The sequence below is a fragment of the Varanus komodoensis genome, unplaced genomic scaffold, assembly GCF_004798865.1.
Source record: "Varanus komodoensis strain SLA01 unplaced genomic scaffold, ASM479886v1 scaffold25, whole genome shotgun sequence".
Taxonomy (NCBI): domain Eukaryota; kingdom Metazoa; phylum Chordata; class Lepidosauria; order Squamata; family Varanidae; genus Varanus; species Varanus komodoensis.
Genome location: NW_025335661.1, coordinates 2,398,604 through 2,425,852, shown reverse-complemented (window position 1 = coordinate 2,425,852; position 27,249 = coordinate 2,398,604). Strand labels below are relative to the sequence as shown.

The 27,249-nt window shown below is 37.6% G+C and overlaps 1 protein-coding gene across 1 annotated transcript in view; it reads left to right on the top strand.

The window, feature by feature from the left end:
- Positions 1–25,838, top strand: part of CAB39 (calcium binding protein 39) — a 55,275-nt gene extending 29,437 nt beyond the window's left edge. Inside the window, exons 3-9 of the mRNA XM_044432762.1 lie at positions 7,353–7,517; positions 12,637–12,755; positions 16,447–16,615; positions 17,790–17,849; positions 18,399–18,464; positions 22,067–22,210; positions 23,288–25,838. Coding sequence (XP_044288697.1) covers positions 7,353–7,517; positions 12,637–12,755; positions 16,447–16,615; positions 17,790–17,849; positions 18,399–18,464; positions 22,067–22,210; positions 23,288–23,476 — 912 coding nt within the window. The 3' untranslated portion in view covers positions 23,477–25,838. The remainder of the gene's footprint in view (positions 1–7,352; positions 7,518–12,636; positions 12,756–16,446; positions 16,616–17,789; positions 17,850–18,398; positions 18,465–22,066; positions 22,211–23,287) is intronic.
- Positions 25,839–27,249: the final 1,411 nt, after the last annotated feature.

The window sequence follows — 27,249 nt, the reverse complement described above, 5'->3', positions numbered from 1 at the left end:
CTTCTCTCCCTCTCTCTCTCTCTCTCTCTCTCTCTCTCTCTCTCTCTCTCTCTCTCTCTCTCATTTTCTCTTTCCCACTTTTTTGCTCTTTTTTTCCCCTTGGCTTTCAGGACAGTTTTTAAAATAGATGGATGTAATTACCTTGTTTAATTGCTTGGCTACAGAACTCATCAACACTTTCTTTGACTGAGCATTCTAGTGATTGCCTTCTGTTAGTGTGAAGTTGCTCATTTGTATTAAATGGGATGATTTCTATCCTTTTGAACTACTAAGTAATCAGACTATGTCAGGTTTTACATTCTGTGCATTTATGTGCTGGTATTAGCATTTGCAATCCACCTGGGGAACCTTCGAGCTATGAGGCAGCATAGAAGTAGAAATGAATGAATGAATGAATGAATGAATGAATGAATGAATGAATGAATGTTCAAAACAAGACACTTTGGCTTATTTAAGCTACAGCTCTCAACCCAACAACAGGTCATGTGTTCAGGAAGGTTCCTTCCCACCAAATAAGCTGTGCTTGCATGGTTTGCCTTGGTGAGTAATTAGAGTAATGGCAGTTGGCATGGACCACCAATTTTAAAAAGCTACCATGGCTTAAATGAATGGTTTTTGCAAATCAGTAGCTTTCAGAAATTGGCAGCACATTGGTTGTTGGGTGGTTGAAAAGCTAACCAGAACCCTAAAACAACACATGAAATTGGGGTAATTTACTCACCACCTCAGCAACCTAACCTTGCTGAATTCACACATAACAGGAAATATTCAAATATCCATAGTTCTGGCAGCCAACATAACAGTAAAGCTTACAGGGAGAGTCATCCACAGTAGTTTTTCATTACATGTGAAAGTTTTTCATTACATGTGAACTTGGCCAGTGTATAGATCAAGTAAAGAAATTATTCTGAAACATGGTTCTTAATAACTTCTCAGCATATGTTCATACTTAGCTAGAGAAGAATCTCCATAGTTGCCCTGATGTTGAGAAATTTAGTTAAAACATAGCTGCAAGACTTATGATTCTGCCCATATTTTTAATTAACGTTAAATTTAGGTATTGACATGAGCCATAATCCACTTGAGTATTATTATGTATCATGGAGAGGCTACAAATACTTCTAAAACAGCTGTTCATGCCAGGAATATTCCAAACTTGGGTTGCTGAATTACTTTGAAGTTAGCACTAAAACAGCAATTTGAGAACATACTGGGAACCCCTGCTAAGAATAGGGTGGAGGTGCAAGCAGTTGAAAATGAAGAGTGGGATTAAAGATTTCCTGGACAGCTTTGGGCCCAGTTAACATCAGGCTGTGGGAAAAAGAAATTTCAATGTAGTGAGGAGAACTGGGGGGTGGGGGTTATATGCATGCAAGAGCTAGAATGTGCCCAGATTGGGGAACCAGGAGAGGTAGGAAGCAGGGTGGTATCTCCAGTGTAGGGATTTTGTTTTGTTTTCTGAGGAGGGAAAAGTATTAATGAAGAATCTAAAATATGAAAGGCATCAGTATGAAGACTGGGAAACTTGAAAAAAGTACATTAGTAAAGGTTTGGGGAAAAAATAGAACAGCTGCCTTGCGTTGCTTTTCATTTGACAGCTGTCAAGTGAACTTAAACTTTATGTGGACTTGCTTTGTCAATTTCCATGTGTGTTACCTAATGCAGTTGGACAGCAGGCACTTATTAGGATGTTGGCCAGTTCGGATACAACTTTTCTGGCAAACTAAATACCCGAGAAAGACTAGAGAGAAAAGAAATTGTGATCTCAGTTGCGCACATTTCTTCCAGCCAATTATTTTTTAAAATGAGCAATGAGCCATTGGTGGTTGCTACAGAAGTGTCACTTGCGCATCAGTGAGCAACTCACTGGCAGCTGTATGGGGCTTCGGGCAATGAAAGTGGGTTGCAACTTGGAGCAGTGAGGGAGATGTAAAACAGATTAGCCTGCTATGCAGACCCCTGGGATGCTGGCTGAAAAACTGGGAGGGAAGGAAGGGAACAACAACCCAGGGTATGCTTAATCATCTGTCAGGTGCAAACAACCCCAATTCTGTGGTTTCTTGGCAGGTATGGGTTGTTATACCATGTGAATCCACCCACCACAAGTTCTGGGTGATTTCTTAACCATCCTAGTACTTAGCATTGATATGTTTGCCACACCCAGCAAGGTTAATTAGGGAACTGAGCCCCAACATGCACAGAGGTACTTGATAAGCCACCGCCCCTATTACCCACCCTCATATCATGCAACTGGGCTAGTGAAGCTGGCTTCTTTTATTTGCTTTTGTTTTGATCCTTTATTGTTTTTCCATTTTATTTTCAGAACTCTTTTTTCCCCTTTGATTGTTTCCATGCAGGTGTATTGGAGTTGGAATTACAAAGTCATTGTCCCCTTTTTACAGTTTTTTTCCCTCACACTCCTTGTAATAATAAAAAACAAGGCAAAAGAGCATATGCTCAAACATGGAAGATGGACTGAAACAACATTTTTGAAAAACTGAATTGAAAAAGACCTGTCAGAAACCAGCCTCTAATTTGCAGTCTTATCACTTAATTATGGGCTGAACCTTTGTTTTAATGTGTTTACTTGAGATAGCTTTTATATGTAATCCAGTAGGTTAAATAGGGTTTTTTCCTGAAATGCTACAAGAAAATATTTACATATTTTCTATTTTTCTATTTACCACCAAATCTACAGGGAAATGTGGCTCAGGTTTACATAGCATATGTGAAATTATATTGCCCACATGACACAGCTAAACTTAAAATTAAAGAATAATAACCCTCAAAAAGCATATTGTATCTTATGTTTTCAACAAAACCTGGTTGGCAGGAACCAGGACTATTTGTAGTTTGTGCAAACACTCCTAGAAATTAAAGGGCTGACATTTGTTGTAGTCAGGTGTATGTCTGTGTATGTAATAATAATGAATGGCATTTCCCATTGCAGTGTGGCCCCTCTTAGTGCTCTGTTTCCAGATGATGCTGTGAAGCATTTGCAAGAAAGTTATTACCTTAGTGGCTGCTAATTGCTTATCCCTGGAGTAGGGGACAAATTAAATTATCTTGAAACTGAAGTTACCTGTGTCTAGAAAAAGATCTAAAATCACACTGGGAATTAAACATTCTGACAAGGGATCATGCATTGGTTGTTTATGCTGTTCTCAGTAGGGTAATTCTATCATTTTTTTTATCTGGACCTTTGATTAATCACAATTTTAGAGGTGTTGTGCTTTTTTTCTGGCTGCTAAGATCTTGATCATGCTGGCTACCAGTCCTGGAAATCTGAAAGTTAGTCTGACGTTTTTACTTATTTGCCTGGATGACAGGACCCCCTTCCCAGAAAATAATAAATACACAGCTGTTTCTAATAAACAAATTTACTGTTTTCAGTACAATACTTTTTACATTTTTCTTGGTTGGCAATTTCCTCACCTCAGATGTATAATATTAAAGAAAATATTCTGCAGTATTGAATGACCAGTATTGTACTCACATATACTAAGTTTATTCCATGGAAGAAACCTACCACATTAAGAAAACAGTCTGGCCAATGTAATCTTCATGTTTATATACACTTGCATGAGTAACAGAAGCTATTGCACAATTCCAAATACTGTCCTTTAAGCTTATATCCATTTTGAGAGCAAGTTTCATATTTCATATATGTAGCAGCACATTAAAGCTGACACACAAATGCATCAGAAGATTGTTCATTCCAGTGGGAATCATTTTATTTAATTCAGGTGTATCAAAATGGAAGGGAAACTGGAAAGTACTGTGAAGTAGAGACTGAAAACGTCTGTCCTTCCTGCCCTCTAGGGTTGAGATTTGAGACACAAGCTATAATTATTTGAAATGATGCATGTAGATCCTTGTCTATTTCTGTTAGACTTTAGATGAACATGGCCTTTCCCATGTCCTCAGCGAATGTGTACTCATTACAAGAAGCTCTTTGTAATACAGAAACTCTCTATGGCGCTTTAGATGATGAGTAGATGAATTTGGAGTTCTATGTATAAATTTTTTCACAGGTAAAGTTGTATGTTGGTTTACAAATTAAGCAGCTGAACTACGGAGAAGTGACTTGATTCCTAGACCCACCACCACTACTCTTCTGTACATACAGCAAGCTTTTTTCATTGGAAATAGTAACTAGTCTTACAGCTGGCAGTGGTCAGAACTGGTAGAGTCTGCATATTGTGCAGCCTGGCGTCACTTGTCCTTCAGTCTGTTTTTGTGCATAAAAGATCTAGCAGTTTCTCTGAGTGCACAATGCACTCATATATTAAAGGATCAGATAAATCCCGAGACTTGTGAAAGTCACTGACCCTTTTCATTATGTAGGTGTAGCTATTAGGCTGCTAAAATCCCTTCCATAGCATCATAATTAAGGATCAGAGATAGATGGCAACTTGATCAGTCTCCTTGCTCCTTAACTAAGCTTATTCACTGTATCCATTTCTGTAGACATAGACAGGAGCTTTAATATGAGCATATCTTTCCAATACTTGCCTTCTTGCAAATCCCAACAACAATTGTTTAAACTTTGCACAAAGGATCTAGTAAGGTTTCTGTTGCCCAAGGGGCATGGAAGAGACACCATCATTGGCTAAGAGTCTCTCATGCTGATCTTGAGCCTTTCCACTGTGGGTTTTCTCCCTGGAGATATTTGTCCATGATCTTTGAGATGACAGCTTTTCCCAAGTGCCCAAGCAGTTTGCTTGCACTGCCTTGCCATCCCCTTTCAAACCTTTAAAGTTCAAGAAACTTATATTTACATGGGAATCTGTGCACTTTCAGGGGGCTGTCGTTTTGGAAATGACAAAATCAGTCTCTGAAGAAAAAAAAGGCAAACGGGAAGCATAGTAAACTCGAGGATTTTGTAGTTACAGTGGAGAGAGGAGACAAGGTAGCCTTAACCACCAAGTCTCATGGAATTGTGGGTTGAGGGGGCTGGAGGACAAAGAAGAGAGCAAGATAGACAACTCACTGTTGTTGGACCTTAGATATTGGGCTTCAGAGATCTTCATTAATTTATGTTCTTTTTTCTTTCTGAAAATTGGAGATAGCATTAGGAAATGTAATTTGTTAAAACATGGTTATAAAGCTAAATTCATTGTTACAGTAGTGTATCTAAATAAATGTTATGAATTAAAAGCTTTGGTTTATTTTTTAAACTAACAAGCTGGAATAGGTAGGGAAAGAGGAGCTTTCATGAACTAGTGGCTAAATTTCAGATACGTAATAGACTTCTTCCAGTATTTGAGGCTGGGATCTACTTGGAAAATATTTTGTCAAAATAGTAGGGTAAAGAATGTTCCATCTGGTGCTTGAGAAATGTTTGTCTTCGGACCTCACAGATTTGAAGATGCTGACACCAAGTATGAAGGGGTCCTTTGAAGAAGACGTTAGATATAGATAGTACAAATCACAGCTACAGTGGGTGAGTGAGCAGTGATGTGCAGCTTGTAGGATTGATGGCTATTTGAAAATAGAAAGATAAGAGTAGTCTGGAATTATACAGCTTTTGAGGTTCTATTCAGTGCTGGAGTGATTCAGCTGTTCTTTCAGTGGACCCCTTTTTCTCCTAGTATTTATTGTAATTTTTGCAGCTGTTTTTCATGTTATGGCAAATAAATGGTTGAAACAATAGGAAATATTAGATAATTAATCTACATCTTCTTAAATATGCTGTCAGCTTCAAACTTGGTTAAAGAAGCAGCACAGTTTTTTAAGTGTTAGTGCAACTTTCTCTTGTTTGTTGGCAATTCCTTTGCTCTAATACCGAAACTCCAATTTGGCAGATCAACTACTTTGAGTAGTGAATAACTTGATATTAACAAAATGTTGCCTAAATGCTAAATCAGTGGAACTTCCATTTGTAGGAAGGCTCATGCTCACTTTGCCTAAAGTAGTATCTGGTGATGAACTTACTCTACTTTGAGTCAGGCTTAGATCACTTCCTGGGTCTTGCTTAAACTTGTGTGTTGCTAATGGGTACAGATGAGCTCACAAGAAGAAATGGAACTGGAAATATCATTCCTAAAATTAATTAGAAACAACATTTCCTGCTGGTGAGTATAGAATCAATAGTTTACTTCCTGATTTGGTTTGGGAATCACAGCACATCTCAAAACCAATGGTTTCCAGTAGAGAAATAATAGGCAAGGGTGCCATTAAAGTTAATGATCGATCAGGTAGGTTTTGCTTGTCTCTAGCAAGTATTTTCTGCCATTAGATCCTTTCCTCATTTCAAAGGCGGTGTTTTTGTTGATAGGGTAGGGCATTTCCAGCCAAGCCAAGGAAAGTGCCCATCACTAAACAAAACAATGTTCAGTTAAGGTGAAGTGTGGAGATGGCAGCTTATAGGATGAAGAACTCACTTCTGTGGCTAGAATAATTAACCTTCTCGGGTGCTAGTTTTTGCCATTTTAAGGGCCTCTACTGACCAAAACAGCAAGCTTATTTGAGTTTGAGTTTCCAACATCAGTTCACACAGCTAGGTAAGTGCCTGAGAAATGTCCAGTAGATTTCTTTCTTTATTATAGCAATGAACTGTTAGGGCAGCTTTGGGCATGCTTTTTAATGTATGTTGATCTACTTCCATTGTTTGGTTTACCTCAGCATTTATTTTTATGCTGCCACTGTACTGGTTTGTGGTACGTATAATTGTTCTTGGTGCTGTAAATATTAACTTAGTCATAAAACAGGCATTGCTAGTCTTCTGCTCTCTCTTTCTCTCTGACCTTATATCAGTCTGCGGTGGCCTTTAATTTTTAGCCAAGTACCTTTTGTGGGAAAAGACCTAGGGAACAACTGGCTGTTTTGCATCCATCACTTATTTAAAGTTCAGTCCTATGCATGTTTGGACAGAAAAATGGCCTTCGACTCCTAGCATGTAGGTTGGTTTTCTCTCTAAATAGGCATAGAATGGAGCCCTTAGCCAGTTACTAAATCATTCTGATAATTTCCTACAAGTTGTGATAGTTACAGGAATAGCGGCTCACTTCACTGGGAGTATAGTATACAGAATCTTACCACTTTCCAGGATTCTGCAAACTGGCTCAGCATAGTAGTGAAAATGTTTATATTTTAAAGTAATGGAATTCGATCTTTACTATCCGAAGTGGTGAACTATGAGTCCAACACATACAAAATACACAGTAGCTTAGTAACAACTTCACTGTTTATGTGGGAAGTGCTTATAAATGGGTGGGCAAAAGTAGCGACTGTCATTTTTCTGTGAAATAATTTATTGCTTCAGCTCCTAAATTGTACAGTCTGATATTGACAACAGATGACTATATAAAGCAGGTCTCCATATTAGAATGTTGGTTTTTTTTATCCAGGCTACTGAAGAAGTTTCAAAAAATCTAGTTGCCATGAAAGAAATCTTATATGGCACAAATGAAAAGGAACCTCAAACAGAAGCTGTGGCCCAACTTGCTCAAGAGCTGTACAACAGTGGTCTCCTTAGTACCCTAGTAGCTGATCTACAACTCATTGATTTTGAGGTAAGACAATATTACATTTTCAAATTCATACTACTTTAGAAGGGCATCTTTACCTGAAAACCCTTTAACAGATTTTCCTAATTCCTATTTTTGGAATCAGAGAATATGAGTGCAGGTTTAAATATTCTGGATTTAATGAATTATTGTAAACCCTTTAAAAACAGGAGAAATTTTGCACTATCGTAACACATTCTGTACATAGACCTGTTGTTTCATTTGACATCTTTTCCTGGAAAAATGAAGCACACAGAATTCTTTAAAGGCTTAGGGGAAGTCAGGATTTTAACACAGCTGGGTTTGCCACTCTATTGCCATGTTTCCCCACTTGAAATTGTTTAGCACATTGGTTTTCAACCACCAGTCCATGGACTGGCACCAGTCCTCAGAAGAATTCCTGGTGGTCTGTGGGGGCTGCTTCTCACTCACTATGGACCAGTGGGTGGCCACTGTGGGGGCCAGGGAGGGGAGAGATGACTTGGTGAGAGCCGGCTGGGAGCCATGCTGCACCAATTTTGGTATTTTGTTCTTTTGTTGACATGTTTTGTTGCTAGGTTTCTGGTTGTTTTAGAGAACTTTCTTTTGTTGTTTGCTTGCTTGCTTGTTTATTTTTTCTTTTGCTGTTGTGTTTGGAAGCTAGTATACAGAATACTGTATTATGTGAATGGTGCTTTTTGTTTCTGCCTTAGCAGTCCCCGAGGTGGTTTTCCTGTTTTTGATGGTCCCCCGCTGTGGAAAGGTTGAAAGCTACTGGTTTAGCAATAAAGCTATGGAGGTCCTGTCCATCATATAGCAAGTTTTCTTAACTGAAATGGTGTTTACCATTGACACAGATTTAAATTCATGAGATAGTAAATGATAAAAACTGTGACAAGGATGGGGATGTTCTGAGATAATTTCATGTTTACCAGAGCCTCATGGAAAGAATAGTGTTCAGACAGCAAGCCTGTAGTCAGTGTGCTTTCCATACTTCTTTTCTGGCGTAGGAAGCGGGGTTAGCTTTGTGCTATTTCTTTTAAAGAAATTACTCCTCTTAATGAAATTCACTGCGAAGCCATGAAAGTGGAGTATCCGGGATGTGCATTAAAACTTGGTGCTTGCAAATTATTACTAGACTGTGGTTAGAAAAATGATGTACAAGGTGTCCAAGATGTGCTTATTAGTAATTATGTTGACCAGAAATTTTCTTGATGAGCCAATGTCTGCATAGTTTTGAGTCACTATTCCAAACAATTCATTAAAATGTATTTCAAGAAATAATGTTACTTTCTCCTGACACACTGTGAACTAGAGATAAGTATGTCTTACAAATGGACCCAGAATGATGGGTTTACGTTGGAATGTCAAATCTTTCTGGTCTCTTCCATCCATTTTCATTTCTGGTGCACTTACATATTTTCCCTTGGGCAAGCATTCCGGAATAGATTAATCAGGAAATAAAGCCACAGCTGTGATTAATTGTGTCATTAGATTCCTGGGATACATGAGGGAAAATATTAAATAGAAGTCACATTGAATAAAGTTGAAAACAAGCTATTTGGTAACCCCTTTTTTATTTCTTTACAGAAGTGGCCCATTATAAACCATATGCATTCTGTGAACTAGTCCCTTTCAGTGTGCACTGAAAGAGCTCTTTCTGTGGCCTTGGTGTGCTATAGCTATCAAGCAGGGCATAGCCACAGTGTATCTTGCAGAAGATTCTGGGGCATATTTTAGAGCAACCACTGATTGCATGTGAAAGCACAAAAAGTCTTAGAATATACCCAGGCATCCCACAAGCCAATTGCAGTGTCATGGAACCTGCCAAAGTCCATGGACTGACCAGGGGCTCATAATCGGAAAATGAGGGATAACCCAAGTAATTTTCTTTTTCCTGTTGGGAAATGTATGAATGGGGAGATGGAAAGAGTAGACCTGTGGCTCTGTTTTAAGGTATTCAAAATCTGGAATTGGCCTTGAGCATGCCCACTAATTCCTATGGCTGTTTGATGTCTAGGAAGCTCATGCCTCCAGGAAGTAATTCTGGTCCAGCTGTCTTTCAGGAAATGTAGTATCCCCATGGTTACTTTTCTTACTAAGGAAACCTAGGATTCTTGGCCCCAGGTTGAAAATGCTGGTGTAAAATGAAAGACCAGAGCTATAAAATACATAATATAGTTTTCTGGCAGCTAGGAAAAGGCTTTCTTACTTATTTGTAATTTGGCTGTAGCAACTACAGATTCTGTGTTTAAGCCAGGATACAAAGAACTCTGATGGCATTTTGTAGATTAATTCACCTGGTGCAGCAAAAAAAATGTTTCCCCTCCCCACACTATATTGTAAACATTGTAGATAAAAGATAGTTTGCTATTCTGCTTTGCTCCCACAATATCACAAATTGTTTGTGTTTGAAATTCACCGGTATTTCAGGAAAAGTGAACCATGCAGCTCGGGGAATGATTATTCAGGAAGGCATATTCAAAACCCCAATGAACGTGCAGAGCTAGTTTCACAATTCTTTGGAATTTGGCCTCCTACTTTCATAATTGTATAGGCTTTATTGGTTCTTCATGGTCTTTATGTATCACACATATGGGCTCTCCACCTGTATGGGGCCTGTTGTCAGGAAGATCTTCTAGCTAAACTCATTTTTGGCAGAAGCCCCTCTTTTCCTGCCCACTTTTTTACCACCATTGTGAGTTCCTCAGGAATTTCTCACCAGTTTGGATTGCTTGGCCCCTTTCTGGTATCTAATTAACCTATAAACATTGACTTTTCTGCCTGGGTAATATCTCCTTTTGCTTTTCCGATGCTTCCTCCTCAAAGTAGGGCAGGGGAACCCTCCTATCATCTCTCTTCACTTTGCATTTTGCTTTCCCAATGGTACTGAAGATGCCATTACAGAAATGTGTTCACTGTGGGAGTAAACACCCTCCCACAGATGGTCACTCTTTGTGCCTCTTCGGCCTTGGCAAAGGGCACATGGTGAAGGCTTGTCCACATTGTCAGCCCTTCACTAAAAAGACCTGTGAGCAGGCAGGCTGAAAAGCTTCCATGCTGATTTGGAAGAGAAGGAAATGCTGGTAATCACAATGTATTTTAACATGGAAGTAGGCATCTTTCAAATCTATAGATGCAAAACAGCCCCCTGGTATAAGAAGAGGGAGGATATTTTGTAGGGACCCCATCCAGAATTTCTTCAGTATAATGAAGAAAGTTGATGTCTCTGAGGTCTAAGAATGGCTGGACTGCCTGTCCCATGAAGTGCCATGAAAAGAATCCATGGCTATGGTCAGGTAGCAGTGTGGGTTGTATGGCCCCTTTCAAGAGGAGTGTGTCAACTTCTGTTGCCTCATGGAACTGAGAAGTGGTACAGCATCAAGCTGTATACAGTATTCCTTCTCCATGATGGAGAGAACCCATCTGTCCAATTTTCTTTGGTGCGTGGATCAAAAAATTACATTTTACATAGGTTTGAAAACAAGTGCAGTATTTCAAATATGCAATGACTTTTCCTGAATTCTTCTGAAAGCTATTTGCCAAAACATCTTCAGTTGGTACTTGTAGCTTTTACTCTTCACCTCTATCAGTGTAATATGTGTGTGTATCATCATAGTGCGAAAGTTAGTTCACTTGGAAATAGTCAATACTTCAAATAAGTAATGAATTTATTATTGTGAATCATTACCATGTTCATTATATGACTAACAAGGAAGTGCTGTCATTAATGACAAATCCAGAAAGAATGATGGAACCCTGGGCAAAGTTTGTTGAGCTGCTGAATGATGTTTGAGTGTTGTGATATGTGCATCCTGGGTGAGGCAGTTTCTAGAAACACACTGCCCTACACATTGTTGGAACAAAGAACTCTAGTGCTGCTTTGGGCCAGTTTACAATGAAATTGGAATTTAGAAAACAGGCTATCTTGTAAATATTTATCATTTGCATTCCAACTGCATTTCACTACCCAGCTTCTTTGGCCGGGGGATACTTTAAATTTTCTTTATTCAAATCACAAATGCTTAAACACTGTTTTAATGGACTGATTCTGATGACATGTATCTTTTTTCACTGAATCATCACCTCTTGTAAGTGCCAAGCCTTTGTCGCTAGGCATTTGGACACTACCTTGGCTTCATGGGAGCTGCTAATGAAACATGGCTCCTTCACATATAGGTTAATCTTTTAAAGAGCTCCTAAATTAGCAAAGAAACCTAGAAATATTAACAACAAATGTTCTTAAGATTAGTTTTGTTTTTGGTCTGTGGGCCTGTGCCTGTTTTGTGTAGTATTAACAAATGTCAAGCAAATGAATTAACTTTTCTGAAGAAACGTATACGAAGAAAGCACTTTTGAGTCTGAAGTATTTCTCACTGAAAAAAGAGGAGGACTAAGATATGTGAGAGTTGCACATAGTTGTTTTACCACAATGGCATCCAGTACCACTTTTGTATACACAAGATGGTAAAGAACAAAAATAAGTCTGTTGTTGTGTGCTGATCTTCTGTGGACAGATACTGTGATGGTGGAGTGGGTCATTTCCATAAAAGAACAAATACAAACATTTGTAATTGTCTGGTTTAGTCATAGGGAGTAGAAATGTTTCATTTGGATATGCCTAATAGTAAACTCTGGACATACAATTTACCTCATAATCAAGGGCAAGACAGAAAAGCAAGTCAAAATGCAAGATGGGATCTTGGGTCATTATTCAACCATACTTGAATAATACCTGGAAGGAGAAGGGGTTGCAATAGCAACCAGGAACATCTTTTTGTAGGTGCAGAATGCAAGCTTACTATTATATTTCTTAATATTACTATTATATTCACTGTTCACTTTTTGTACTATAATACTATTTGCCATTATAATATCTTTTCTAGGAGAAAATAAAATACTCTAGGCAGGAAACTACACAATTGATTAAACTGGCTAGCAAAAGATTTATGTATGCTTCTGTATGTTAGAATGGATGTCATATCAGTAAATACTTGGAGGATTCTTGAATAGTGCTTAATACAAATCATTCTACTTCACTGATTCCGTTTGCTGTTTTAAAGTCATGACACTAGATGCTTATAAAGTTATACTTTTTATAACACTGCTGGTATTACATGCTTTCTCTGGCTTGTGTTTTTGGCAGGGTAAAAAGGATGTGGCTCAGATATTTAACAACATTCTGAGAAGACAAATTGGTACAAGAACTCCTACAGTTGAATACATCTGCACTCAGCAAAATATACTATTTATGCTGTTAAAAGGGTATGTATTATATATAGTGCAAGTAAAATGATCACCTGCTGAACTTTCTGTATAAGACTATGTTTGCAGTTCATCATAGACAGTTTCTCCATGTGATCCATTATCGCTCCTTTGCAGCCATGCACACTGCTTGCAATTATAAATGTTTATATCAGCTAGGTAGTGGCATGTGCCCACATGAATATAGATGGTGGCTGGTGAAAAGTGAGTTATGATGACTGCCGGTTGTCTTCAAGTTAAAACAGCCTTCCCCAATGTAATGTCCTCCAGTTGTTTGACCACAACTCCCAGGAATCCTGACCATTGGCCATACTAGTTAATGGGAATTGAAGTTCAAAGAAGATGGAGAGCACCAGGTTGGGATGTATACTTAAAGATATACAGAAAACAGTGAGCTGGTTTGAATGTAGTTATTTATTGTAAAGGACACAGTGGCCTAAACCACTGAGTGATTGGGCTTGTTGATCAAAAGGTCAGCAGTTCAAATCCACGTGATAGGGTGAGCTCCTGTTGCTCTGTCCCAGCTCCTACCAGCCTAGCAGTTTGAAAACATGCAAATATGATTGGATAAATAGGTGTCACTTCAGTGGTAAGGTAACAGCATTCTGTGCGCCTTGGCATTTAGTCATGCTGGCCTCATGACCAAGGAAACTATCTGCAGATAAACGCTGGCTCCCTCACCTAAGAAACAGAGATGGGCATCGCCTCCTAGAGGCAGGCATGATTGGACTTAATGCCATGGGGAAAACTTTTCCTTTCTTATTTATTGCTTAGCATTACAAGCATGAGCCCCAAGTTCATGTTCTGTTCCCCTGCCCTCCTGCTGCCACTGCATAGCCACCGAAGCTTTCACTTTTAAAATTATACACAATTTACCACATCACCCAAATCCACCCAATCTGAGGTTAATTTAACTGTGGTTTAGTGGAAACAAGCAAACTTCAAAACATAGTTTATAAATCTGGCTTGTGCCAATTCACCATAATTAAGTTTAGTCATAGTTTTAAGGTTGGGAAATGTGATAAACTGTAATTAAGCTAAAAAATTTCTAATTTCATGGCTGTGCCAGAGAATAGAAGAGGAATGTGTGAGTCTGGGAAAGGGGAAGAAGCAGCGAAACTCATTCTTGCAAGGCCAAACCATGGCTTAATTTATATTTAAATACAGTCACTATATTTCCAATACCATAACTTTTGTTCCACATCATTATTTGACGAAGCCTCATGTTTCTCTTCGAAGACTAAATTAGTCTGTCTGTGGAAGAGCTGTAAAACTCAAACTGCATTCTGTAATAACCTCTCTTCTGTGTACCTTTTGAGGTCATCTCCCCTTTGTTTCAGCATTTGTTGCCTTCCTAAGTTGTCCTTGTGTACGGAACTGTTCCAATTAAAGTTTGCTCATGGGAGCTCTGTTCTGCAGTTGTTTACTTACAAAGTTGTGCTGTGTGCACTAGCCCTTGGACACTGGCCACGTGCCTTTCATTCACTGAGCAGAACTTCAAGCTGAGTTCCTGCTTCACAGTTTACCCCAGGCTTTTTGATGCTTGATTCATATCCTTGGAGCTGTGTGCACCGTTGATTCAGACTTGCCCAAATAAAAGCCAATTCTTTGTGTGTTTTCCCTGCCAGATTGCTGCTTGCTTTTCTTATATCATCTGTATTGTTCCACCAAAGCATGATGCTTGATTTTAATTCAACATCAGAAACAAATACAAAGCCTTTCACCAAATGTGTGTGTTGGTACAGTTTGGAACAGTGGGGTATTGGTGATTGTTTTGCTCCATTCTTGAAATGAATCACCTCTTCTTTTTATTTTTTAAAAATCTGTTAAAACACTGAAGTGGTGTGAGAAGTCATAGCATGAGAGAACTTGTCAGCATAAAATTATTTTAGAAGTCTTTCTCACAGTGCATGCCAGTTCTTCTCTGTGAGCATTTTCTGTTATGATACTAATCTCAGTTTCACTTTGCCATCTATTCAGAAAAGCTACCCTCCTTTCTTTCACTATCCAGTGAAAGCAGTATAGTATATTTCTGTGCTGCTTCCTTGATAGAAATGTCATCCCTTGTTCTGAGAATGTCAGTGTTCCTTACGTAAACAGGCAGATAACTTACAGTATTAGGCAGGACACAGAATATGCCGTATTTCCTGACCTGTATGCTCTTGATATCCCAAAGTGCAGCATTAAGATCAAACACAAGGATTCTGAACACATGAAAAAATATGTGTGTGTTCAAACTCTTCACTCATCTGAAAGGATCAATATTAAAAAAAATTAAAATCCTACTTAATTTTAAGTCAGTCCTATTTCATTCCTTATTTCTGGGTAGCTGTGTACAGGATTGCAGCCTCAAATAGCTAAGAATCAGACTACCTTCGTAAAGGACAGGCTAGAAATGCTTTTAATAAATAAGCAAGCAAGCAAGCTAAACTTAACCCATTTGAAGCTCTAGCAGTCAAATTAGCACTTGGTGTCCTATTCAAGCTAAGCAGTTCTTCCAGGTATTGGTGTCCGTTGCTTTCCATCCCCATGAACACTTTCTGAAACCACTTTCTGCTTTATTTGGTGCTTCGAAACAATTAAGCAGAACTCTACGCTTAATGCATTTTAAAGGCATGAAGAGGGGTCACTAGGTCTGAATGGCAAAAGGAACCTAGCACTAATAAGTGCTCCTGACCTCTGCTCTCATTCAGTGTATCAATGCATCTGGCTGCATTTGGAGTTGTTTTTGATAGTCAAGTCATCATCAGTTTGAAACCAGGGCATCTGAAGGATTGCTTTCTCATATACCAACCTTTACATTAGAATTGTCAGTGGAGACCTTACCCCAAATGCCCTCACAGTCAGAAGTTAGAGAAGGGGGCAGCCTGAGACAGTGAGTCTTCTTGGTACTGGCGTCCAAGGTTTGACATTGTCTCCCAGATCGGACAGCAAGGTAAGCTTTCTTGGTTATTTCACTTGCTGTCAGCACCACAACATTGGGTAATTTTAAAAAGTTTCATCAGTATAATGTGCAAACATGACAGATGGAAAGGCTCGGTGTTCATAACTAGCACTTTGTGAATGCTGCAGAGTCAAAAATTTTGGAGTGGATCTTTATACAGCACAGCAGAATCAAATGTCTAATATGTGGAGCTAGAATTAGCTCACTGTTTTCATAGGCCAGGATACACAATCACACAAACACACTTGTTCACCATGTGTAAACAAAAAGCATTTCTGTGCTGACAGGTTGGAGAGGAGCAGGAGTCTCACTTTTCACTTCTTACTATAACATACTGCTCCAGCTTTCAGGGGGCTTTTCAAATGGTGTGATCTGGATTTGGAAGAGCCCCAACACATGCACAACCATTTGTTTAAATATTTACATCTGTATTTTTAGTAGTACTGTATATGGCGAATCTTCTTAATGGCCATGCAGTGTGTGAAAGTGAAAAAATGAGTTGGTACACAATATTGAATATAAAACTACCAGCAGTTAGTTGTAGGTTTGGGAAAAGCATGGGTCTCTTTTTTCTCAGTCGCTTGTTAATAATGCTTCAGTGCTACTCTAATGAAAATTTGGATATGTAACCTGGACTGTATATGGAACAATCACAGGCAATAGGGATGCAAGCAGTTTATATGTCATTTATACTTTGCTCAGATTGGATTTCTTATGCAGCAGGTATGTTGGATTCTCAATTTGCAGGTATGAGTCTCCAGAAATTGCTCTGAATTGTGGAATCATGTTAAGAGAGTGCATCAGACATGAACCATTGGCAAAAATAATCTTATGGTCCGAGCAGTTTTATGACTTCTTCAGATATGTGGAAATGTCAACATTTGACATTGCATCAGATGCATTCGCCACTTTCAAGGTAATGCCTTTATTTTAACCACTACGTCTTTAAAATATGCATTACCGAATTTCAAGAAAACTTGTAACAAAGAATAAACATGCATAAATAATAACTCAGTATCAGTAAAGTAGCACCTATAGAATAGCATACATAAAATCATTGCAGTAAAGTAAACTGTTAAAAAAGAGCCATGCTGGAACAGGTGATCATTGCATTGTTTTTTGAATGCAAATAAATGTCAACTTGAAGTGAGTTCCATGAGTATCTGTTGAGAAGGCCATGTTCTGCTTGAGAACCAGTATGTAGCTTTGAGCAGTGGGATTCTCAAGCTGCTTGATTAAGTTTGGAAAAATTGGTTAATATCCCCCTTTTAATTTTTTACTGTTAATGTTTTTTCTATCGCAAACATACTTTATCATTTAATTTAATTTGTGTAATCCCACCCTGTTGGATATGATGCATAATGGGAGCATTCACATGTCATGCTGAGCCATCCTGCAAATAAGCCACAGTAGGTTAGTTGTTATTTAAACAACCCACAGTGTGCCCAGTCCTCTTCTGAGTATCACAGGGATTACCACAAGAGGACCAATCTGTCTTCCCACTCCTGTGGCAATTGTGAGCTGTTTTTACGGTTTGCTGCAGCTTTTACCCCTTTTTCTCAAAGAATGTGATATCTCTTAGAGTTCCTGTTTTCCCTTCAAAGTGCCCAAGCAGCACCTTGCAGAGGCTGAGTGTGATTTCAAACAATGTTTTTCAAAATATTGCCCCTCCCCCACAATATATGCCAGTATTGCTATATCTGCAAAATACAACAGTCCAAAAATAATTAGCCTAAGTAGGGCAACGTCCAGGGTTAAGGTTAGCGTTGAACCCTAACCCTAATCCTGGCCATTGACAGAGAAAGACTCTAAATTGTGTGTCTGTCAGATGAACTGTCTAACATTCAGAAGGTCCTGATTATTATTATTTTTAAAGATTCCAAAATACTTAACCATCGATTATGTGACAGTCAAATACCATAGGAAAATGTCGTATGGTAAAGCTAGGAAAAGTATTGAAATGTATGAAACCGCCTTGATGTAGCAACCAAGCAGGAAGAGAATGTGAATAATTATATTTCAGTGCACCTGAAATATAAGGATAGAAAGGTGAATGCCCATTTAAATATAGTGTAATCACTTGTTTTTAGGATTTACTTACAAGGCACAAGTTGCTGAGTGCAGAATTCTTGGAACAGCATTATGATAGGGTATGTATTATTTCATTTTAACTAATAATTGTCATATTCATTACTTTGTGAGAATAATAATAAAACCTTTCCTTGTCCCTTAAATTTGTTAACAAATTTTATTGATTCATAGTATCAATGCATGTTTAACCCAGAAACTTATTTTTCACTGTTTGATAGTAAACTGCTACAATTGCACAGTCTTAAAAGTGCTGAGAATGAAATTATACATTAATTCAAAGAGCATCACTTCATTGTGGGTTTTCCATTGCTGGTGTGTCAAACTATAGACACCAAGGGCATATGTAACAATTTTGCTCCATCTAGTGGCCACATCTGGTAATAAAAAATGTGCTTGTATTCTCTGGTTTGTGATTGCGTAATGAATAATTTGCAAACTTATCAGCCCGCCATCGACCATTTAGGAATCCATACTGTGTCATTTGAAATACTTTAATTCTTCTCATTTCTTTACTTTTGTATTTGTGCTTTTAATACAATGAAAACATACGGGATCAGCATGTGTGTGTTGAATGGAAAAGTCCTAATTTTTCCCCTTTCTCCTTTTAGTTCTTCAGTGAATATGAGAAGTTGCTCCACTCAGAAAACTATGTGACAAAACGACAGTCACTTAAGGTAAGAAGATACTATGGCTTGTGTAAGCCTATTATTAGCAGAATCTCTGAAATGTTTGCTTTGCTTTATAGGACTGAGCTAGCTGTTTTGCTTTAGCCTCCCCAAGTATAACAAAGTAAAGAAAAAAAACCAATGTGTTAACTCTCTTTAACTGCTAGTATAAGCAGCATAACAACCTTTCACAGATTTGTATCAATATTGGTACTATATAACTTTTGTGAAAATGTTCTTATGTGTTGTATCAATATGGGAATCCCTTCCATTTTTCCTTAGTCTATCATGACAACTTAGCTACATAAATAAGATTGAACAATGCAAACAATAAGGTCAGGGTGTGGAGGTTTCTGTGAATGCAAACTGACGATGAGTCAAATTTGTGTCCCCATGCTGTGCCTAGCAATCTTGTGGCAGTCTCGAGCAGCATGCTGAGACCTCCTGTGTTGTGCAGATGGCCAGAGCATGCTTCTTCCTCATGCTGTTAAGTACAGAGGCCTTAGAAGGGTGCTGTGTTCCATCCACTCCCCTGTAGTTCCCTTTCTGGTCTAATTTGGAGAGACGGTCCACTTTCCTGTAATGCTCTTGCACTAACTGGATCAGTAAAGCCTAGCTCTCACCCATATTTTTCTGAAAGTTGTTGAAATGCAGTAGTCTGTCTCAGTTATACTTTGATGGCACAAAGAACAGAATAGGGTTATAATAGTAAAAGAGCATAATACCACAACTTCTGGATCTTGCAAAATATTTTTGATCAAGAATGTAGTTTTGAATGCAGTCATTACCTATGTTTATTTAATAAAGATTTTTATTAAGATTTTAAACTAAAAACTAAAAAACATCAATCATCAAATACATCGGACGTACTGGGTCATATATCTTTTTAACATTCTATAATCATATTCAAATCGATTTATAAAAATTTAAAAACATCTTTAAATCTAAGCCAAGTTCCGTTTCTCCAGCCAGTCATAAAAAAGGTCCCAAGTTTGATAGAAGTCAGTATCTTCTTTCTCCTTCAGTAATAGAGTCAATCTGTCCATTTCTTCACAGTCCAGAATCTTTTAAAATCAGTTCCTCCGTGGGTAGTTCCTCACTCTTCCAGTATTGAGCAAACGCAATCCTCGCTGCTGTGATTACATGTAGCATCAAATACATTTCTTGTTTACTAATATTTTCCGGTATAATGCCTAATGAGAAAATTTCAGGTTTAAAAGCTAAGGGTTTTTGTAGCATTTCCTCAAGCCATTTATGTATTTTAATCCAATACTTTTTCACATATTCACAGGTCCACCACATATGGTAAAAAGTACCCACATCCTGTTTACATTTTCAACATCCATTTGACATATTTGGAAACATCTTAGCTAATCGACTTGGCGACAAATACCATCTGTAAAACATTTTAAATAAATTTTCTTTATACAAAGTTGCTAAAGTTACCTTAATATTTCTCTCCCATAGCTTTTGCCACTTTTCTAATTCAATATTATATCCAAAATTTTGTGCCCATGTTATCATAGTTTCCTTAACCTGTTCCCCTTCCATTTTCCTGTCAAGAACTCATAACCTTGCAAAAAAATCTTCAGCTATTTTCTTAATTTGTGTATTTTGTACCTGTAGTCGTCCTTCTCCGTCTTTCAGTTTCGAAATCAGTCTCTTCTCTTTCTTTTTTTACTTTATATGCTAGCCATCTCCCTGGTTTATTAGCATTTTCAAAAAAACTCTGTTTAGCCAGTTTCATTTGCTTAGTAAGTTCATTTGTATCCAAGAGATTCAGTTTGTGCTTTAAAGTATTCATTTGGACCCTAAGATTTCTTTTTGTTGGATCCTCCTGCAGTTCTTGTTCCCATTTCCTCAGTTCTTCTACTAATGTTGCTCGCTCTTGCTTTTTCTTTTTATTTATTTTTTTCTGAGTAGGTTATTATCAGTCCCCTGACATAGGCTTTAGCTGTATCCCAGACATTCTGTAAAGAAGTTTCTTCCGCTTTTTTTATTTGAAAGAATATTTGCATTTCTTTGCTTATCTCTTCTGTAAATTTTTTATCTTTTAGTAACGCTTTATCTAGACTCCATCTGGGCATCCTTGCAGCTCCTTTCAGTGATATAAATACAGGATTATGGTCTGCCCAGACATTTGTCTCCATTTCAGCTTCTATCAGATCTGGAACTAAGTCTGGATTTATCCAAACCATATCAATTCTAGACCATGAACTATGTCTGTTTGAATAAAAAGAGTAATTGGCAGAAGTTGGGTTTTTATGCCTCCAGGCATCTATCAATCTGAGTTCTTCAGTCATGTTGGAATAAGACTTTGGAAGCATCTTCCTACCCTTTTTTCCCCTTACTTTCACTCTTGTGATTGATTCTCTTGTTCACAATTGCGTTAAAATCACCCATTACACACAATCTGATAGTCCACTTGTAAGAGTAACGTATGTAGTTTTTGGTAAAAAGTTTCCTGATGGTCACTTGGTGCACTAAGAGCACCTTTTTATGTTTAATTGTAATTTCTGCCATCAAGATCCTACCATCCTCATCAGCAAGAATATATTTAGGGTCCAATTTTTCTTTAACATATAGTGCTAAACCTCTTTTCTTTTACGATGCAGAAGATACGAACAATTTTCCCAGTTTTAAACATTCCAGAAGTTTAACACATTGTTTCTTAATATGTGTTTCTTGTTTCTTGTAGACAAATTATATCTAACTTTCGTTTTTGAAGTTGAGCAAAAATCCTTCTTCTCTTAGATGGTCCATTTAGTCCATTAACATTTAAGGAGAACAATTCAATTTTCCCTTCCTTTTTAAGAGCCATATTTAATAAAATTATCTACTTATTCTTTGCCTTTACAGTTCTACCTTTTTTTTTTCTCCTTTGAGTCCAAAGTCTGTACTTCTTGTTGTGAATCGACCTTCAGTATTTCTCCTTCAGAATGGTATGCTGTTATTTCCATTGCTTTGGTACCCTTTTCTCCTTCTTTAGAGACGACAGAGTCCTCCTCTTCCAACATGACTCTAAATTTTTCATAGAACTCTTGTGCTTTAAGAATTGAATCCAATTTATATCTTACAGAGTTCCATGTGAAAAATATTCCTTCTGGTGTTAGCCATTTAAAGATAATCTCTTTCTGGATCAGTTTTGTAGTAAGGAATAGATATTTCTTTCGTCCCTCTCTAATCTTCCACGGTATCTGTTTCAGGACCGTCACCTCCTGACGATCATCTCTCTTTAACGGCTTCTCCTGTACAGCCTTCAAAACATTGTCTCTTATAGACCTTAGAGCAAATTTGACATGAACTTCTCTCGGAAGTTTATTTTTTCTGGTATAAGAGGAATTGACCCTAAAAACAAGGTCAATTCCCTTACCCATGACCTCATTCTCAATTTCTAAAAGCTCCGCCAACATGTCAGTTATAAGCTCTCGCAGATCCTCATTTTTCTCTTCAGGTATATTCTGAAGTCTTCGATAGTAAGATGCCTTCTCCATCTCTAATGCAGCTGCTGAGTCCTCAGTCCTTACCTATGTTAAAAGTAGCTGATCATGTTTTGTATGTTATAGCTATATATTACAGAGGGGAAAACACTTTCTTCCTTTTTTTGGCAGCTGCTTGGTGAATTGTTGTTGGATAGGCATAATTTCACGATTATGACGAAATACATCAGTAAACCTGAAAATCTTAAACTTATGATGAATCTTTTACGAGACAAGAGTCGCAACATTCAGTTTGAGGCCTTCCATGTCTTTAAGGTAAACCTTGATTTTAATTAGTATTCATAACCATATTCAAGTCTTCCTTTAAATGTAAGGCCAAGGATGCCTGGTTTTAAAGGTGTGCTCATGCCACTTTAGGGAAGCACAATAGAGCTGAACAGGAGGTTTGTATAATTGGAAAAATTTGTATAATCTGAAACAACTGACTTTGTTTCAAGGTCAAATTACTTTTTACTATCCAGGTCTGTCTTTAATGAGGCTGGCATTTTATTTTTTCTGAAACACACTATACATCACTTGGATCCATCTGTTTATAGAGGAACCTGAATCTGGTAATGGTTCTTGCTTGTTGTTTTTGTGTTTTTGTATTTCAGTCCCAAATTTTTGCATTAATTACAGTAAAATTCCCATATCTGCTGTTTCAGTTACTGTAGTTCCACTTAAGCTTGCTTGACTTAAGTGGTCCAAAAACAAGACTGGACATGCTAGAGCGCTGTCCCCTTCAAGGGAGCTCGTCCTGTGTCTCATCACATCAAGAGCCTCACATGCATCTGCATGCCCAGTCCTAAGTCCAGTGGCTGCCCCACCCTCACCAGGGGGCAGGGCACCATTCTGGCCTGGCAGTGGCAGCCACTGGGAAAGGAAGCATTCCCCACCTGGCTGTCTGTGCAGAGGTACAGTGCTGCCGAGCTCTCCTTCCTCTCGCCCCCCCCCCCCCCCCATGCCTGCCGGCAGCGCAATAGGCTGCAAAACTCCCAAAAGACTTTCATTTAAAGTTATAAGCCTGCTTCTTGGTATTGCAATGGTTGTGAATATTGATAAGCAGGTGAAATCATTTTTGAATCTATCTAGATCTTTGATAAACAGTTCTCTCATTAGTATGTAAAAATATTCAATTACAGGAAGAAACAATTTATTAAAAATTGAGTGATTCCTGGACTCATGCACTGTGAAAACTCATGTTAATATTTATGCATATATTTGTTGTGGGTTTTTAGTTCCTTGTAGGTGTGGGTTTTTTAATCTAGCAAGTAAATCTTTATTCCACTGTTAATATTTTTAATAAACTAACTGAACTTTTCATTTACTATACTTGGTCTTCTTTCGTTTCAGGTGTTCGTAGCCAACCCCAACAAAACACAGCCTATATTAGATATTCTCCTAAAGAACCAGACCAAACTTATTGAGTTCCTCAGCAAGTTTCAGAATGACAGGACCGAGGATGAACAATTTAATGATGAGAAGACCTATTTAGTTAAACAGATCAGGGATTTGAGAAGACCAGCACAGCAAGAAGCTTAATCTCCTATAAACCCCTAAAATATTAAATCCAAATTCAGCATTTGCTGTTAGATATTCAGCATCAGGCACTCTTATCAATTCATGAGGAACATTACTGCTAATCTGCTGTTCAGTGAACAGTGTTTGTTTTTCTCTCTTTATTTTTTAGTCCAAGTTGACAAACCTAGCTGCTGCTTTCTTGCACAATGTGGACTTTCTTGGTATTTGTGTCTGAATTCAAGCACACTGCTTGTTTTTAGAAGTCCTCGGGGGGAGGGGGAAGGATTATTGGTTCATGAAAGCAAACATATAGAAGTTAGTCTGGGATAGGAGAGAAGGTATTAGAGTAGTTTAAGTGACGGGGTGCATGCTTGCAAATCTGATTCAATCCGTATGTTTGCACTTAACCTTGTATGAGATGCGAGCACAATGTGATCTGTGCATACTTGGCACCATAGTATAAGATTGTATGCCTTGATTTTTTTTAAAAAAAATGTGCAGTGCTTTATTTGTAATCAAGGGGGAAATGTATCTAAGATGTGAGCTTACTGGGATGAACAGTTGTCTTGCAAATAAAACTGATACTGAAACATAGCAACTTCTAAAAGAGTGAAATCTCAGCATTCATAAGGAAAATGTATATATGCCTTTCACTGCTTCATAGTTTGTTTGAGAGAGTGATTTTCGGAGAACTAAGTTGTAGACTTGGAAATACATAAGGGTTTTTGTTAATTTTACTTTGAAGGCGTTTCAAGCAGTAGAGCTTAGCAGTGACACTTTGCATTTCATTTCAACAAAGCTTGTTGGTTTCTTTTGTATATAACTCCTAGGCTGCTCATTTCTTTAAAAAATGATTTAATTTGTACAGCAGAGGAATGTTAATGTATTAGTCTGTAACTTTTACCTGATACTGAGTTTTGCAAAATGAAAGCTCATGTGTAATGAATACTTTGGATCGCATGAAAATGATGATTCCACATTTCTTAAATACTGCAGCATTAAAAGGCAGAGAACCCCTTTTTCCTTTATTGACTAGTTTAATGGGGTGCCATCAGTTAGTGTAGAGTAAAATATAGCACTGAAACCCACTAACCTGTATTCTTCAATGTTGGCCTTATCCATTTATATTAGTGCTATGTTCAAACACTTGCAAATTATAAAGATTATACTAAATTAATACCAAATTGTTTTCCTTGTGGGTATATATAGAATTTCTCTTCCTCTCATATAGTTAATACTCAGTATGATAGTTGTGATAATAACTTTAAATCCCCCTTTACTTCAAAAACAGTTTCATAACTATCCTAGTGTCAATATTTTGTTCATTAATGCTGCAAACTATCAGTATTTATTTTTTTAAAAAACTGATTTTGCACCACTTTTTGTTACTGTGATCATAACAAAAATGCTAAATATATCTAAACTATGTTATCAAAATGGTATCCATCTTAATAGTAGTACTAAAATTACAACCAGCCAACTTTATGGATTAGGAGAATGAAAGTTTAAATTCTGCATGATTGAACCTGACTGAGAATGCTATACAATTATTTATTACCTTCTAGCTTTCTGATTAAATTATTTTACAAATAATTAAACTAATATCCTGATTTACATTTTAGCTAATTTTTAAAGCCTTCATGAAGGAAGTAGGAAGACAGCTTCAGCAAATAGGATTCTAGTAATGTTGGACATCTCAACATTGTCATGCTTCCTTTAGAAGTCATAACCTGTATTTTGCAAAGTGATTTATAATGTCTACTGAAAGAAGAAGAAAAAAAAGTAATCATAAGCCTCTATTAAGTCATTTATGTAGACAGGCAAAACTGGCCATGAGCTATTATAGTTCAGTACCCTTGTCCTTTTTTATATTTTGGTTTATTGTAGTTAAGAAGAGGAAGATATTACTTGGCAAGTTATTCTCCATTATGCATAAGGCTTCCACTTTAAAGGGGGAAAGTAGAACTGCTAAAAGTTGTGTGTGCGCGTGTGTGTGTGTGTGTACATATATATATATATAAAGAAGTTAAAAGATGGATTTGGATATAGGTTTTGCTTCTCTACTATTCGGCATGGGAGAAACTTTTTAAAAACATTAATCCTTGGAGTGTTGGCATTCAAAAAAGTTGTATTTAAGACCATTTGATGTGCTATTCATATTAAAAACTATTGTACTGGAAGTGGTTTCTTATCTGCGTGAAGGCTTAAAGATATTACTAAAAGTTATTTAATGTGAGGTCTTTTTGTTTGTTTTTAAAAGCTGTATACAATTGTAATTCTACTTCCACAAAAGCATTTCATTCCTTCAGATGAATGCATTTCTTATTAGAAGATTTGGCTGGCCCCATAACTTAAATTGAAATAAAATTTTGAAGAAACACAATTGTGTGTTCTATAATATGTATTGACAAAAAGGTTCACCTGAATCTGAGTATTTCTCTTAAGAGGTATACATTCTGCACTTTCTGTGAACCATAAAACATTTGCAGTACATACAAAACTGTAATGCCAAAAAAAAGAAGAACAACCATAAGGCAAACCTTTCAGTTGTTGTATTTGCATATTGTTATTACTGCTTTAGACTGGATGTTCATTCTGTTAATGACTGGCCAGTATGCTGAGAAATGGAGAAGATGAACACCTTAGGACAAGTCTTTATTGCAAACATACGTCGCCTTTATACCTATGTAGCTGCCATGGCTTCCTCCCAAGTATTCTGGAAATTATATTTGGAAGAGAAGATGCTGAAAATTGTAAAGCATCTGAGCACCATCTGTGTCCCCCTCAGAGGATTTAATAACTGTAGAGGAGCCCACAGAGTATTATAAATAAGGTATGTTATATCCCATGCTACCTTCAGTTCTCTGTCGTGTTCTCTGTGCATCTCCTGCGCAGCACCTATATGTGTGAATGCACAGATAACCACTCAAAGAATGGCAGTAGGCAACCTGCCTTTACACTGATATGCATGTCTGATCTAGGGCACTTCACACACGTTTTAGGTTTGGTGTTCTGCATGAGTACTCCCCAGCGATCAAGAGGTGTTTGTACCATTCACAGATTTTTGCAGATCTTGTTTTAGTACTAAGCTGACAACACTACTAAAGTGTTCTTACAAAAATCAGATGTTTGCTGCATCTCATTCAAAAGCATGTTAAAATTTAGCTATGGCTTAAATGCTCTTCCTTTTTCTGTATTATACACATACAGTATTCTTTTTTGGCCCTGATTCACATGTTAGAATATGAAGTTTCACCCATCCTTATACAGCATCATTTTTCAAGTTGAAAAAAAAATATTTGGAAGGTGGTTGAAATCTTGCCTATTGTCATTGTTTCTGGGAAATGCATAAAACTACAGATTGCCAGAAAAGCTGGGCATTGTTTGGGCTAAACTGCAACTATGAAAACAGTCATAGTGGAAGAGTGGAGTGAATGAGTGGCATGTACATTCATATGCATGTGTAATTCCCACTGGACACCTCATGATCCTGGAAACCAAATAGGTTGTGCACCCCTTGCTATAAACGGTGGTCGTAATTAGCACACAGAACATAACACTACAGAAACAGAAAATAGTACTATTAATGAGTAAATTTAGGGGTGCAATCCTGTTATTTAATTAAAGCAAGGACCTGAAAACATGAAAAGAGTGAAGTGTTTGCAGATATTTTTTTAAACCCCCCTCACACCTATGGTGGCAACCAGAACAGCCATATGAATGGGATTGTACATGCTCACTAGCTGTGGAATATTGACCCTTTGAAGACCTTAACAGTTTCCTTGAGGATGGTT